At 47.0% G+C, this 17,100-nt stretch overlaps 1 protein-coding gene across 1 annotated transcript; it reads left to right on the forward strand.

The window, feature by feature from the left end:
- The first annotated feature begins 4,524 nt into the window (after positions 1-4,524).
- CRYBA2 (crystallin beta A2) lies at positions 4,525-16,199 on the forward strand. The gene is made up of 4 exons (XM_038750461.1): positions 4,525-4,685; positions 8,403-8,544; positions 9,998-10,140; positions 15,988-16,199. The coding sequence occupies exons 1-4, from the start codon at positions 4,525-4,527 to the stop codon at positions 16,133-16,135; spliced, it is 594 nt and encodes a 197-aa protein (XP_038606389.1). The 3' UTR covers positions 16,136-16,199.
- Positions 16,200-17,100: the final 901 nt, after the last annotated feature.

Here is a 17,100-nt window from a genome sequence, read left to right on the forward strand (position 1 = left end):
CCTTGAGAGGCAAAATGTTTGGAGGGAGGAGGGTTAGAGAGAGACCTCCTAAGGCAGGCAGACTGAACCCTTGAACCTTGAACGCAGGAGCGCCAAGAGGAGAGACTTCATTCGTTCATTAATTCATTCAATCATATTTATTGAGTGCTTACTTTGTGCAGAGTACTGTACTAAGCGCTTAATAATAATGGCATTTGTTAAGCAATTATGATGTGCCAGCACTTTTATCAGCTCTGGGGTAATAATAATGGCATTTGTTAAGTGCTTACTATGTGCAAAGCACTGTTCTAAGCTCTGGGAAGGATACAAGGTGATCAGGTTGTCCCACAGGGGGCTCACATTCTTCCTTCCCAATTTACAGATGAGGTCACTGAGGCCCAGAGAAGTTAAGTGACTTGCCCAAAGTCACACAGCTGACAATTGGCAGGGCCGGGATTTGAACCCATGACCTCTGACTCCAAATCGTCATCAGTTGTATTTATTGAGTGCTTACTGTGTGCAGAGCACTGTACTAAGCGCTTGGGAAGTACAAGTTGGCAACATATAGAGACAGTCCCTACCCAACAGTGGGCTCACAGTCTAAAAGACTCCAAAGTGCTCTTTCCACTGAGCCACGCTGCTGTACTAAGCGCTTAATAATGATGGTATTTGTTAAGCGCTTACGATGTGCCAAGCAGTGTTCTAAGCTCTGGGGTAGATACAAGATCATCAGGTTGTCTCACGTGGGGCTAACAGTTTTCATCCCCATTTTCCAGATGAGGTCACTGAGGCCCAGAGAAGTGAAGTGACTTGCCCAAAGTCACACAGCTGACAATTGGCAGGGCCGGGATTTGAACCCACGACCTCTGACTCCAAAGTGCTCTTTCCACTGAGCCACGCTGCTGTACTAAGCGCTTACTAATGATGGTATTTGTTAAGCGCTTACGATGGGCCAAGCACTGTTCTAAGCTCCAGGGTAGATACAAGATCATCAGGTTGTCTCACGTGGGGCTCACAGTTTTCATCCCCATTTTACAGATGAGGTCACTGAGGCCCAGAGAAGTGAAGTGACTTGCCCAAAGTCACACAGCTGACAATTGGCAGGGTCGGGATTTGAACCCACGACCTCTGACTCCAAAGTGTTCTTTCCACTGAGCCACGCTGCTGGACTAAGCGCTTAATAATGATGGTATTTGTTAAGTGCTTAGGATGGGCCAAGCACTGTCCTAAGCTCCGGGGTAGATACAAGATCATCAGGTTGTCTCACGTGGGGCTCACGGTTTTCATCCCCATTTTCCAGATGAGGTCACTGAGGCCCAGAGAAGTGAAGTGACTTGCCCAAAGTCACACAGCTGACAATTGGCAGGGCCGGGATTTGAACCCATGACCTCTGACTCCAAAGTGCTCTTTCCACTGAGCCACGCTGCTGTACTAAGTGCTTAATAATGTGAGCCCACTGTTGGGTAGGGATTGTCTCTATATGTTGCCAACTTGTACTTCCCAAGCGCTTAGTACAGTGCTCTGCACACACTAAGCCCTCAATAAATACGATTGATGATGATGATGGTATTTGTTAAGCGTTTACGACGGGCCAAGCACCGTTCTAAGCCCTGGGATAGATACAGGATCATCAGGTTGTCTCACGTGGGGCTCACAGTCTTCATCCCCATTTTCCAGATGAGGTCACTGAGGCCCAGAGAAGGGAAGTGACTTGCCCAAGGTCACCCAGCTGATAAGCGGCAGAGATGGGATTAGAAGCCACGACCTCCGACTCCCAAGCGCGGGTTTTTTCCACTAAGCCACGCTGCTTAGCCAGTAGGCCACTAAAGCTGTTTGGTCCAGGGGAAGGGTGGGCAGCTCGGAGGCGGGGGGATGACTCCAGTGACCCCGGGAAGCCGCTTCGGTCAGGGGGTCAATCGTCTCCCGGACACGTCCCGGCATCCCGTGGAGGAAGAAAAGAACCGCCGTGTCAGCCGGCTGGCCTTTGTGTCGGTCCAGCCCGGAGCTCAGCATTTTGCTTTTTTAGACGGGGTCGGGGGGTGGGGGGAGAGGGATGGAGGGAGGGGGGTCTTCCTGGTGGTCTGCAGGAATCAGCACTTAGCCGGGGGGTGGCAAGGGAGGTGCCCGGGTATAAAAGCCCAGCAGGCCAGGCCTGCACTTAGCTTGTAGCCCCCGGCTGATGCGCCCACCGAAGGTCGTGAGTCTGGCGGGGGTCCGGGTTTGGGAGATCTGGAGTTTGGGGGGCGTTCGGGGGGCTTGATAGATCACCATCATCAATCGTATTTATTGAGCGCTTACTATGTGCAGAGCACTGTACGAAGCACTTGGGAAGTACAAATTGGCAACCTATAGAGACAGTCCCTACCCAACAGTGGGCTCACAGTCTAAAAGGGGGAGACAGAGAACAAAACCAAACATACTAACAAAATGAAATAAATAGAATAGATATGTACAAATAAAATAATGATAGATGTTTATTTATTTATTTATTTTACTTGTACATTTCTATCCTATTTTATTTTGTTGGTATGTTTGGTTCTGTTCTCTGTCTCCCCCTTTTAGACTGTGAGCCCACTGTTGGGTAGGGACTGTCTCTATGTGTTGCCAATTTGTACTTCCCAAGCGCTTAGTACAGTGCTCTGCACATAGTAAGCGCTCAATAAATACGATTGATTGATTGATTGATTGATTGATGTGGGTGGGAGGCCCGGGCAGGGCTGAGCTGGGGAAGGAGGAGGTTGGGGGCGTGCGAGGCTGACTTCGTGGGGTCTGGGGTGAGGTGGGCCTGAATTGGAGGAGGGGCTGAGTTGGGTGAGCGGGGTGAATGGGGCTGGATGGACTGGGGTTGATAATGATAATAATAATTATAGTATTTCCTAAGTGCTTACTATGTGTCAAGCACTGTTCTAAGCGCTGGGGTAGATGCAACCTCATCAGGTTGTCCCACGTGAGGCTCACAGTCCTAATCCTCATTTTACAGAGGAGGTAACTGAGGCCTGGGGAATAATAATAATAATAATAATAATAATAATAATAATGGCATTTGTTAAGTGCTTACTATGTGCAAAGCACTGTTCTAAGCGCTGGGGAGGATACAAGGTGATCAGGTTGTCCCACGTGGGGCTCACAGTCCTAATCCTCATTTTACAGAGGAGGTAACTGAGGACCAGAGAATAATAATAATAATAATAATAATAATGGCATTTGTTAAGTGCTTACTACATGCAAAGCACTGTTCTAAGCGCTGGGGAGGATACAAGGTGATCAGGTTGTCCCACGTGGGGCTCACGGGCTTCAGCCCCATTTTACAGGTGAGGTCACTGAGGCACAGAATAGTTAAGTGACTTGCTCAAGGTCACACAGTTGGTAAATGGCAGAGCCGGGATTAGAACCCATGATCTCTGAATCCCAAGCCTGGGCTCTTTCCATTGAGCCATGCTGCTTCTCATAGTATAATATAGAAATTATAGTATTTCTTAAGCACTTACTATGTGTCAAGCACTGTTCTAAGCGCTGGGGTAGATGCAAGGTTAGCAGGTTGTCCCACGTGGGGCTCACAGTCCTAATCCCCATTTTACAGAGGAGGTAACTGAGGCCCAGGGAATAATAATAATAATAAGAAGAAGAAGAAGAAGAAGAAGAATGGCATTTGTTAAGCGCTTACTATGTGCAAAGCACTGTTCTAAGCGCTGGGGAGGATACAAGGTGATCAGGTTGTCCCATGTGGGGCTCATAGGCTTCAGCCCCATTTTACAGATGAGGTCACTGAGGCACAGAAAAGTTAAGTGACTTGTCCAAGGTCACACAGCTGGTAAGTGGCAGAGGAGGGATTAGAACCCATAACCTTCTGATGCCCAGGCCCGGGCTCTATCAGCGTGGCCTAGTGTCGACAACGCAGGTTTGGGAGTCAGAGGGCGTGCGTTCTCGTCCCCGCTCCGCCACTTGTCTGCTGTGTGACCTTGGGCAAGTCAGCTCACTTTCCTGGGCCTCAGTGACCTCCTCTGTAAAATGGGGATTAGGACTGTGAGCCCCACGTGGGACAACCTGATAACCTTGCATCTACTCCAGCGCTTAGAACAGTGCTTGACACTGCTGTGTGACCTTGGGCAAGTCACTTCACTTCTCTGGGCTCAGTGACCTCATCTGTAAAACGGGGGTTGAGACTGTGAGTCCCCCGGGGGGATAGGGACCGAGTCCGTCTCGATTTGCTTGTATCCACCCCAGTGCTTAGTACAGTGTCTGGCACATAGAAATATCATAATTATTACGGGAAGCAGAGTGGCTCAGCGGAAAGAGCCCGGGCTTGGGAGTCAGAGGTCATGGGTTCGAATGCCGGCTCCACCACAGGTCTGCTGTGTGATCTTGGGCAAGCCACTTTACTTCTCTGGGCCTCAGTTGCCTCCTCTGCAAAATGGGGATTTACAGTGTGAGCCCGCCATGGGGCAACCTGATGGAGTTGTATCTGTTCTAGCGCTTAGAACAGTGTTTGGCACCGAGTAAGCGTTTAAGAAACGCCATCATTCCTAGCAGGAGCATATCAGCAAGATGAGCAGCTTGTCCCCGCAGGACTCGGGGCCGGCCCGCCTGACCCTCTGGGAAGAAGAGGGCTTCCAGGGTCGCCGCTACGAGCTGATCGGAGACTGTCCCAGCATGCAGGAACACAGTGGTTTTCGTAGGGTCCGCTCCGTCAAGGTGGAGAGTGGCGCGTGAGTGACACTTTTTTTTATTAATCAATCAATCGTATTTATTGAGCGCCTACTGTGTGCAGAGCACTGTACTAAGCGCTTGGGAAGTACCAGTTGGCAACATATAGAGACAGTCCCTACCCACCAGTGGGCTCACAGTCTAGAAGACTGTTCTAGAAGACTGTTAATAATAGTAACTATAACAATAATAACTATAATATATTATATAGATATTATATAGTTAATATATAGTCTCATCTGATAGTTAATATAATAATAACTATATAAGTAATAACTATAACACTAATAGTGATGATGGTATTTGTCAAGTGCTTCTCATTCAGCGCGGTTTAGTGGAAAGAGCCTGGGCTTGGGAGTCAGAGGACCTGGGTTCTAATCCCGACTCTGCCACTTGTCTGCGGGGTGACCTTGGGCAAGTCACTTCACTTCTCTGGGCCTCATCTGTAAAATTGGGATGAAGACTGTGAGCCCCACGTGGGACAACCTGATGACCTTGTATCGACTCCAGAGCCCCACGTGGGACAACCTGATGACCTTGTATCTACCCTAGAGTTTAGAACAATGCTTGGCACGTAGTAAGCACTTAACAAATACCGTTGTTATTACTATTTATTGAGCGCTTTCTTTGTGCAGAGCGCTGGACTAAAGCGCTTGGGAAGGAACCATACAACAATAAACAGTGACAGTATCTGCCCACAATGAGCTCACAGTCTAGAGTTGGGGTTAGAGGGAAAGACATTCATTCATCCATTCACTCGTATTTATTGAGCACTTACTGTGTGCAGAGCACTGTACTAAGCGCTTGGGAAGTACAAGTTGGCAACATATAGAGATGGTCCCTACCCAACAACGGGCTCAACACAGATAAATGGATGACAGATGTGGACATAAGTGGTGAGGGGCTGGTGGTGTGTGTGTTGGGGGCGGGGGGATGAAGAAAGGGAACAAGCCAGGGCAATGCAGAAGGGAGTGGGAGAAGAGGAAAACTGGGGTTAGTCTGGGAATCAATCAATCAATCTTATTGAGTGCTTACTGTGTGCAGAGCACTGTACTAAGCGCTTGGGAAGTCCTCTGGGAGAAGGTGGGCCTTCATTAAAGCTTTGGAGGTGGGGAGAGTCATTGTCTGTGGGATTTGAGGAGGGAGGGCTTTCCAGGCCAGAGGCGGGACGTGGGCCAGGGGTCGAAGGCAGGACAAGCGAGCTGGAGGCCCAGGGAGAAGGGTAGCGGCACCAGAGGCGCGGGGTGTGCGGGCTGGGAGGGAGAAGGAGAGGAGGGAAGTGAGGTAGAAGGGGGCAAGGGGATGGACAGCTTCAAAGGCAATGATGAGGAGTTGTCATTCATTCATTCAGTCGTATTCATTCATTCAGTCAGAAGCAGCGTGGCTCAGTGGAAAGAGCCCAGGCTTTGGAGTCAGAGGCCGTGGGTTCAAATCCCACCTCTGCCACTTGTCAGGTGTGTGACTTTGGGCAAATCACTTCACTTCTCTGGGCCTCAGTTCCGTCATCTGTAAAATGGGGATGAAGACTGTGAGCCCCTCGTGGGACAACCTGATTACCTTGTTTCTACCCCAGCGCTTAGAACAGTGCTTTGCACATAGTAAGCGCTTAACAAATACCAACATTATTATTATTATTATTAAGTCATGGGTTCAAATCCCGGCTCTGCCAATTATCAGCTGTGTGACATGGGCAAGTCACTTAGCTTCTCTGTGCCTCAGTGACCTCATCTGTAAAATAGGGATTAGACTGTGAGCCCCACACGGGACAATCTGATCACCTTGTATCCTCCCCAGCGCTTAGAACAGTGCTTTGCACATAGTAAGCCCTTAACAAATGCCATGATTATTATTATTATTATTATTATTTACTGAGCACTTACTGTGTGTACTAAGTGCTCGGGAGAGGACAGTACAATAGAGAAGCAGCATGGCTTAGTGGGAAGAGCCAGGGCTTGGGAGTCAGGAGGACTTGGGTTCGAACCCTGGCTCCGCCACTTGTCTGCTGTGTGACCTCGGGCAAGCCACTTAACTTCTCTGGGCCTCAGTTACCTCATCTGTAAAACGGGGGTTGAGTCTGTGAACCCCACGTGGGACAATCTGTTGACATTGTATCTACTCCAGCGCTTAAAACAGTGCTTGGAACATAATAAGCACTTAACGAATACCATTATTATTATTATTTATTATCAATTAACAGACACAGTGCTCAAGCGCTTTGTACAGTGCTCTGCACACAGTAGGCGCTCAATAAATATGATCGAATGAATTCCCTGATCACAACGAGCTTCAATAATAATAATGATGGTATTTGTTAAGCCGTTACTATGTGCCAAGCAGTGTTCTAAGCTCTGGGAGTGGCTCAGTGGAAAGAGCCCGGGCTTTGGAGTCAGAGGTCATGGGTTCAAACCCTGCCTCTGCCAATTGTCAGCAGTGTGACTTTGGGCAAGTCACTTAAGTTCTCTGTGCCTCAGCTACCTTATCTGTAAAATGGGGATTAAGATTGTGAGCCCCATGTGGAACAACCTGATCACTTTGTGTCCCCCCAGCACTTAGAACAGTGCTTCACACATAGGAAGCACTTAACAAATATCATCATCATTATCAGCATGGCTTAGTGGAAAGACCCCAGGCTTGGGAGTCAGAGGTCATGGGTTCTAATCCCAGCCCTGCCACCTGTCAGCTGTGTGACTTTGGGCAAGTCACTTCACTTCTCTGTGCCTCAGTTACCTCATCTGGAAAATGGGGATTAAGACTGTGACCCCCACGTGGAACAACCTGAACCTTGTATCTACCCCAGCGCTTAGAACAGTGCTTGGTACATAGTAAGTGCTTAACAAATGCCAACATTATTATTATTATTATTATTATTATTATTACTATTATTATTTCAAAGTAATCAGGTTGTCTCAGGTGGGGCTCCCAGTCTTCATCCCCATTTTACAGATGAGGGAACCGAGGCCCAGTGAAGTTAAGCGGTCACCCAGCAGATAAGTAGAGGAGCCGGGACTAGCTCTTATTCATTCACTCAATCATTCATTCATTCAATCATATTTATTGAGCGCTTACTGTGTGCAGAGCACTGGACTAAGCGCTTGGGAAGTACAAGTGGGCAACATATAGAGATGGTCCCTAACCAACAATGGGCTCACAGTCTAGAAGGGGGAGGCAGACAACAAAATAAAACACGTAGATGAGTGTCAAAGTCGTCGGAACAAATAGAATTAAAGCTAGATGCACATCATTAACAAAATAAATAGAATAGTAAATATGTACAAGTAAAATAGAGTAATAAATCTATACAAATATATATACAAGTGCTGTGGGGAGGGGAAGGAGATAGGGTGGAGGGGCTGAGGAGGAGGAGAGGAAAAGGGGGGGCTCAGTGTGGGAAGGCCTCCTGGAGGAGGTGAGCTCTCAGTAGGGCTTTGAAGGGAGGAAGAGAGCGAGCTTGGATGTGTGGAGGGAGGGCATTCCATGCCAGGGGAAGGACGTGGGCCGGGGGTCGATGGCGGGACAGGCGAGAACGAGGTACAGTGAGAATATTTATTGAGTGCTTACTGTAGGCAGAGCACTGTACTAAGCGCTTGGAAAGTACAATGCGGCAACAGATTTACGTGTGTCTTCCCGACGACAGCTGCTCTCCATCCTCCGAATTGATGGGAGGCGGGAAGGGGTCCCCTCCCTGCAGCCGACCCCTCTTATGCTCTTTCTCTCTCCAGCTGGGTGGGCTTCGAGCACCCGGATTTCCAGGGCCAACAGTTTATCCTGGAGAGGGGCGACTACCCGTGCTGGTTGGCCTGGAGTGGAAGCAGCGGCTACCACACTGACAAATTGCTCTCGTTCCGGCTCCTGCAATGTGCGGTGAGCTCTGCCCCCCAAAACCCAACACCCCCCAGGACCCTCCCTGTCCCCCGCCACCTGCTTCCCCGTGCTCATCTCCTTCTGGGCCCTGCTCTTCCCCAACCCCTGACCCCCGATCCCTTCCCCTCCTCGAGACCCGGCTCCACCACTCGTTGGCTGTGTGACCTTGGAGAAGTCACTTCACTTCACTTCTCAAGAGAAGCAGCGTGGCTCAGTGGAAAGAGCCCGGGCTTTGAAGTCAGAGGTCAGGGGTTCGAATCCCGGCTCTGCCACATGTCTGCTGTGTGACCTTGGGCAAGTCACTTAACTTCTCTGGGCCTCAGTTACCTCATCTGTAAAATGGGGATTAAGACTGGGAGCCCCCCTTGGGACAACCTGATCCCCTTGTAACCTCCCCAGCGCTTAGAACAGTGCTTTGCACATAGTAAGTGCTTAATAAATGCCATTATTATTATTATTATTATTCTCTGGGCCTCAGTTCCCGTATCTGTCAAATGGGGATGACAGTGTTTGGCACCTAAAAAGCACTTAGTAAATACCATTATTATTATTATTTATTATCGATTCACAGACACAGTGCTCAAGCGCTTCATACAGTGCTCTGCACACGGTAAATGCTCAATAAATATGACTGAATGAATTCTCTAGGCCTCAGTTCCCACATCTGTCAAATGGGGATGAAGACTGTGAGACCCATGTAGGACATCCTGATGACCTTGTATCTACCCCAGTGCTTAGAACAGTGCATGGTCATGGTAACAGCTTAACAAATACCATAATAATAATAACAATAATAATGATAATGGTACTTATTAAGCATTTACTATGTGCCAAATACTGTTCTAAGTGCCGGGGTAGATACAAGTTGGTCAAGTTGGACATGATCCCTTTCCCACATTGGGCTCACATTCTTAATCCCCCATTTTTTTACAGATGAGGTAACTGAGGTACAGAGAATAATAATGATGGTATTTGCTAAGCATTTACTATGTGCTGAGCACTGTTCTAAACCCTGGGCTAGATAAAAGGTAAGCAGGTTGTCCCAGGTGGGGCTTACAGTCTTCATTCCCATTTGACAGATGAGGTAACTGAGGCACAGAGAATAATAATAATAATAACGATGGCATTTATTAAGTGCTTACTATGTGCAAAGCCCTGTTCTAAGCGCTGGGGAGGCTGCAAGGTGATCAGTTTGTCCCAAGGGGGGCTCACAGTCTTAATCCCCATTTTACAGATGAGGGAACTGAGGCCCAGAGAAGTGAAGTGACTTGCCCAAAGTCCCCCCGCAGCCGACAATTGGCGGGATTTGAACCCATGACCTCTGACTCCAAAGCCAGGGCTCTTTCCCCTGAGCCACCATGATGATGATTATCACCGGAAGCGGGAAGAGTTGTCCAGGAGGCCGGGGGAGAGGGTCTTCCGCTAACCCCCGCCCCGTTTTCACTCTCTGCAGAACCACAGTGACAGCCGAGTGACGTTGTTTGAGCGGGAGAACTTCCAGGGTGGCAAGTTTGAGTTGAGGGATGACTACCCATCTCTGCCCGCCATGGGCTGGCCCAGCGGCGTTGTAGGCTCCCTCATGGTCAGCTCCGGAGCGTAAGTCCCGCGGGGGTCTCGGGTGGGGGGCGAGGGGCTTTGGGGGGCAAAGAGATGGGGCCTGGGGACGGGGACAAGGCCTGAGACAGAGAGATAGTGAGCTGGAGGGGTCATTCCTTCTTAATAACTTCATAACTGAATTTGTACTTTTCAAATTCATATAACATAGTAATGATGGTATTTGTTAAGCGCTTACTATAATAATAATAATAATGGCATTTGTTAAGCGCTTACTATGTGCAAAGCACTGTTCTAAGCTCTGGGGAGGTCACAAGGTGATCAGGTTGTCCCACGGGGGCACACAGTATTTAATCCCCATTTTTCAGATGAGGTAACTGAGGCACAGAGAAGTTAAATGACTTGCCCGAAGTCACACAGCTGACAAGTGGCGGAGCTGGGATTTGAACCCATACCTCTGACTCCAAAGCCCGGGCTCTTTCCACTGAGCCATGCTGCTTCTCCGCTGCTTACTATGTGCCAAGCACTGTTCTAAGCGCTGGGGGAGATCCAAGGTCATCAGGTTGTCCCACGTGGGGCTCACAGTCTTCATCCCCATTCATTCAGGCTTGTACATATCTATTCTATTTATTTTATTTTGTTAGTATGTTTGGTTTTGTTCTCTGTCTCCCCTTTTTAGACTGTGAGCCCACTGTTGGGTGGGGACTGTCTCTATATGTTGCCAACTTGTACTTCCCAAGTGCTTAGTACAGTGCTCTGCACACAGTAAGTGCTCAATAAATACGATTGATTGATTCATCCCCATTCATTCATAATAATTTCATAATTAAATTCGTATTTTTCAAATTCATATAATTTCATAATAATGATGGCATTTGTTAAGCGCTTACTATGTGCCAAGCACTGTTCTAAGCGCTGGGGGAGATCCAAGGTCATCAGGATGTCCCACGTGGGGCTCACAGTCTTCATCCGCATTCATTCAGTCTTGTACATATCTATTCTATTTATTTTATTTTGTTAGTATGATTGGTTTTCTTCTCTGTCTCTCCCTTTTAGACTGTGAGCCCACTGTCTCTAGCCCACCGTCTCTCTATGTTGCCAACTTGGACTTCCCAAGTGCTTAGTACAGTGCTCTGCACACAGTAAGCGCTCAATAAATACGATTGATTGATTGATTCATCCCCATTCATTCACAATAATTTCATAATTAAATTCGTATTTTTCAAATTCATATAATTTCATAATAATGATGGTATTTGTTAAGTGCTTACTATGTGCCAAGCACTGTTCTAAACGCTGGGGGAGATCCAAGGTCATCAGGTTGTCCCGTGTGGGGCTCACAGTCTGCATCCCCATTCATTCATAATAATTTCATAATTAAATTCGTATTTTTCAAGTTCATATAATTTCATAATAATGATGGCATTTGTTAAGTGCTGTGAGCCCACTGTTGGGTAGGGACTGTCTCTATATGTTGCCAACTTGTACTTCCCAAGCACTTAGTACAGTGCTTTGCACACAGCAAGTGCTCAATAAATACGATTGATTGATCGATTGATCTAAGCGCTGGGGGAGATCCAAGGTCATCAGGTTGTCCCACGTGGGGCTCACAGTCCTCATTACCATTCATTCATAATAATTTCATAATTAAATTCGTATTTTTCAAATTCATATAATTGCATAATAATGATGGTATTTGTTAAGCGCTTACTATGTGCCAAGCACTGTTCTAAGTGCTCGGGGAGATCCAAGGTCATCAGGTTGTCCCACGTGGGGCTCACAGTCTTCATCCCCATTCATTCACAATAATTTCATAATTAAATTCGTATTTTTCAAATTCATATAATTGCATAATAATGATGGTATTTGTTAAGCGCTTACTATGTGCCAAGCACTGTTCTAAGCGCTGGGGGAGATCCAAGGTCATCAGGTTGTCCCGTGTGGGGCTCACAGTCTTCATCCCCATTTTACAGATGAGGGAACTGAGGCACAGAAAAGCACACTGAGAAGCAGCATGGCATAGTAGGTAGGACGTGGGGTCAGGAGATCATGGGTCCTAATCCCAGTTCCACCATTTGTCTGCTTTGTGACCTCGGGAAAGTTACTTTACTTCTCTGTGCCTCAATTACCTCAACTGTAAAATGGGGATTGAGACTGTAAACCCCACCTGGGACAGAGACTGTGTCCAACTCGATTTACTTATATAATAATAATAATAATAATGGTATTTGTTAAGTGCTTACTATGTGCCAAGCACTGTTCTAAGCACTGGGGTAGATACAAGGTCAGCAGGTTGTCCCACAAGGGGCTCACAGTCTTAATCTAGAGACTGTGAGCCCACTGTTGGGTAGGGACCGTCTCTATATGTTGCCGACTTGTACTTCCCAAGCGCTTAGTACAGTGCTCTGCACACAGTAAGCGCTCAATAAATATAATTGATTGATTGATTGATTGATTAATCCCCATTTTACAGATGAGGTAACTGAGGCACAGAGAAGCAAAGTGACTTGTCCAAAGTCACACAACTGACAAGTGGCAGAGCCGGGATTAGAACCCATGACCTTTGACTCCCAAGCCCAGGCTCTTTCCACTAAACCACGCTGCTGGTGGATTTGCTTGTATCCACCCCAGCGCTTAGTACAGTACATGGCACATGGTAAGCTCTTAACAAAAACCGTTTTTATTATCATTATTATTAAGTGTATTATTATTACTCTATTACTCTACTCTATTATTACTCTATTTATTACTCTACTCTATTTTACTTGTACATATCTATTCTATTTATTTTGTTAGTATGTTTGGTTTTGTTCTCTGTCTCCCCCTTTTAGACTGTGAGCCCACTGCTGGGTAGGGACTGTCTCTATATGTTGCCAACTTGTACTTCCCAAGCGCTTAGTACAGTGCTCTGCACATAGTAAGCGCTCAATAAATACGATTGATGATGATGAAGTGGCAGAGCCGGGATTAGAACCCATGACCTTTGACTCTCAAGCCCGGACTCTTTCCACTAAACCACACTGTTGGTGGATTTGCTTGTATCCACCCCAGTGCTTAGTACAGTACATGGCACATGGTAAGCTCTTAACAAAAACCATTTTTATTATCATTATGTTAAGTGGCTTGCCCAAGGTCACACAGCACACAAGTGGCAGAGATGGAATTAGAACCCAGGACCTCCCAGGCCTGTGTTCTTTCCACTAAACCATGCTAATTGTGGTATTGTGGAATTTGTTAAGGGCTTTACTGTACGCCAGGCACTGTACTAAGCGCTGAGGTGGATATAAGCAAATCAGGTTGGACACAGTCCCTGTCCCGCATGGGGCTCACAGTCCTAATCCCCATTTTCCCGATGAGATCACTGAGGCATAGAGAAGAGAGGTGACTTGTCCAAGGTTACACAGCAGTCAACTGGCAGAGCCTGGATTAGAACCCATGACCTTCAGACTCCCAGGAGTGCCTACTGTGTGCAGAGCACTGTACTAAACGCTTGGAAGGGAAGCAGCATGGCCAAGTGGAAAGAGCCCGGCTTTGGGAGTCTGAGGTCATGGGTTCTAATCCCGGCTCCGCCGCTTGTCAGCTGGGTGACTTTGGGCAAGTCACTTAACTTCTCTGGGCCTCAGTGACCTCATCTGGAAAATGGGGATTAAGACTGTGAGCCCCACGTGGGACAAGCTGATCATCATCATCATCATCAATCGTATTTATTGAGCGCTTACTGTGTGCAGAGCACTGTACTGAACGCTTGGGAAGTACAAGTTGGCAACATATAGAGACAGTCCCTACCCAATAGTGGGCTCACAGTCTAAAAAGGGGAGACAAAACCAAACATGCTTACAAAATAAAATAAATAGAATAGATATGTACAAGTAAAATAAATAAATGAATAGAGTAATAAATATGTACAAACATCTATAGCTATATACAGGTGCTGTGGGGAAGGGAAGGGGGTAAGATGGGGGGGATGGAGAGGGGGACGAGGGGGCTGATCACTTTGTATCCACCCCAGCGCTTAGAACAGTGCTTCACACATAGTAGGCGCCTAACAAATGCCATTATTATTATTCATCATCATCATCATCATCATCAATCGTATTTATTGAGCGCTTACAATGTGCAGAGCACTGTACTAAGCGCTTGGGAAGTACAAATTGGCAACATATAGAGACAGTCCCTACCCAACAATGGGTTCACAGTCTAAAAGGGGGAGACAGAGAACAAAACCAAACATACTAACAAAATAAAATAAATAGAATAGATATATACAAGTAAAATAAATAGAGTAATAAATATGATGATGATGATGGCAAATATGTACAAACATATATACATATATACAGGTGCTGCCGGGTGACCCTGGGCAGGTCACTTGTCTTCTATGGGCCTCAGTGACCTCATCTATATATGTATATAGATACATCTATATATGCATATATGTATATATCCTGTATATATGTATATATCCTGTATATACGTATATATGTTTGTACATATTTGTTACTCTATTTATTTATTTATTTATTTATTTTACTTGTACATATCTATTCTATTTATTTTATTTTGTTAGTATGTTTGGTTTTGTTCTCTGTCTCCCCATTTTAGACTGTGAGCCCACTGTTGGGTAGGGACTGTCTCTATATGTTGCCAATTTGTACTTCCCAAGCACTTAGTACAGTGCTCTGCACATAGTAAGCGCTCAATAAATACGATTGATGATGATGATTATGTGGGGCAGGGAAGGAGGTAAGATGGGGGGAATAATAGTAATAATTATTATTATTATTATGACAATACAACAGTAAACAGACACATTCCCTGCCCTCAATGAGCTTACTGTCTAGAGGGGGAGACAAACATTAATAGAAATAGAGGAGAGGGGAGATGGGGGCTTGGAGGTGGGGTTAGAGGCAAGGCCCTGGGACAGGAGCTGGAGGCGTCGGGAGTCTTGGATATGATGCTGGGAGAGGGGAGACGGGGCGGTTCATGGAAAAATAGTTAGGGGGAGAAGCAGTGCGGCCTAATGAATTAAGGGTGGGCGAAGTCAAAGAACGTGGATTCTAATCACTGAGGCATAGAGCAGTTGAATGACTTGTTCAAGGTCACACAGAAGACAATAATAATAACAATAATGGCATTTGTTAAGCAGTGAGCAGCAGCGTGGCTCAGTGGCAAGAGCCTGGGCTTTGGAGTCAGAGGTCATGGGTTCAAATCCCAGCTCTGCCAACTGTCAGCTGGGTGACTTTGGGCAAGTCACTTCACTTCTCTGGGCCTCAGTTCCCTCAACTGTAAAATGGGGATTTTACCTGATCACCTTGTAACCTCCCCAGTGCTTAGAACAGTGATTTGCACATAGAAAGCACTTAATAAATGCCATCATTATTATTATTATTACAAGGTGACCAGAGTGTCCCACGTGGGGCTCACAGTCTTCATCCCCATTTTCCAGATGAGGTAACTGAGGCACAGAAAAGTTAAGTGACTTGCCCCAAGTCACACAGCTGACAATTGGCAGAGCCAGGATAAGTGAGGAATCCGGGATTAGAACCCTCGACCTCTGACTCCCAAGCCCACAGAGAAGCAGCGTGGTTCAGTGGAAAGAGCCCGGGCTTTGGAGTCAGAGGTCAGGGGTGCAAATCCCGGCTCTGCCAATTGTCAGCTGGGTGACGTTGGGCGGGTTACTTCACTTCTCTGGGCCTCAGTTACCTCATCTGGAAAATGGGGATGAAGACTGTGAGCCCCATGTGGGGCAACCTGATCACCTTGTAACCTCCCCAGTGCTTAGAACAGTGCTTTGCTCATAGGAAGTGCTTAATAAATGCCGTTATTATTATTAGGCCGTAATAAATGCTTAACACAGACCATAATTATTATTTTTTTCCTCTGGTCCAGGTGGGTGGCCTATCAATACCCTGGCTACCGTGGCTTCCAGTACATCCTGGAGAAGGCTCGCCATGGAGGAGAATTCCGCAAATACAGCGAGCTGGGGACTCAGGCCTCCACGGGACAAATCCAGTCCATCCGCAGGATCCAACAGTAACGCCTCACCCATGGGGGGTCCACCCCCGACCCCCAACCACCCCTCTTCTGACCCAAAATAAATTCTCGACAACATACACTGCCCCCGGCTCACCCCTCTCTTTAACGCGGCGGATGAGGAGAGTATTTGTTAAGCGCTTACTCTGTGCTGAGCGCTGTTCTAAATGCTGGGGTTGATACAAGGTCGTCAGGTTGTCCCATGTGGGGCTCACCATCTTCATCCTCATTTTACAGATGAAGTAACTGAGGCACAGAGAAGTGAAGCGACTTGCCCGCAGTCACACAGCAGACAAGTGCCTACGATGATCTTGTTACTTAGAGAAGCAGCGTGGCTCAGTGGAAAGAGCCTGGGCTTGGGAGTCGGAGGTCGTGGATTCTAATCCTGGCTCCCCTACATAATAATAACGATGGTATTTGTTAAACGCTTACTATGTGCAAAGCACTGTTCTAATCACTGGAGTGATACAAGGTGATCAGGTTGTCCCATGTGGGACTCACAGTCTTCATCCCCATTTTACAGATGAGGGAACTGAGGCACAGAGAAGTGAAGTGACTTGCCCAAAGTCACACAGCTGACAAGTGTCGGAGCTGGGATTTGAACCCATGACCTCTGACTCCAAAGCCCGGGCTCTTTCCACTGAGCCTCACTTTTACATGTCTGCGACCTTGGGCAAGTCACTTAACTTCTCTGAGCCTCAGTTATCCCATCTGTAAAATGGGGATTAAGACTGTGTGTCCCATGTGGGAAAACATGATCACCTTGTATCCTCCCCAGCGCTTAGATCAGTGCTTTGCACACAGTAAGTGCTTACCAAATGCCATTATTATCATTATTAAGAGGCGGAGCAGGATTAGAACCCACGACTCTGACTGCCGAGCCCGGGGTCTTTCCACTAAGCCACGATGCTTCTCTGAAATTAATGATGGTATTTGTTATGCGCTCCAACCTCTCCCGGGTGGCTCATT

The sequence above is a fragment of the Tachyglossus aculeatus genome, chromosome 1 (genome assembly GCF_015852505.1).
Source record: "Tachyglossus aculeatus isolate mTacAcu1 chromosome 1, mTacAcu1.pri, whole genome shotgun sequence".
Classification (NCBI taxonomy): domain Eukaryota; kingdom Metazoa; phylum Chordata; class Mammalia; order Monotremata; family Tachyglossidae; genus Tachyglossus; species Tachyglossus aculeatus.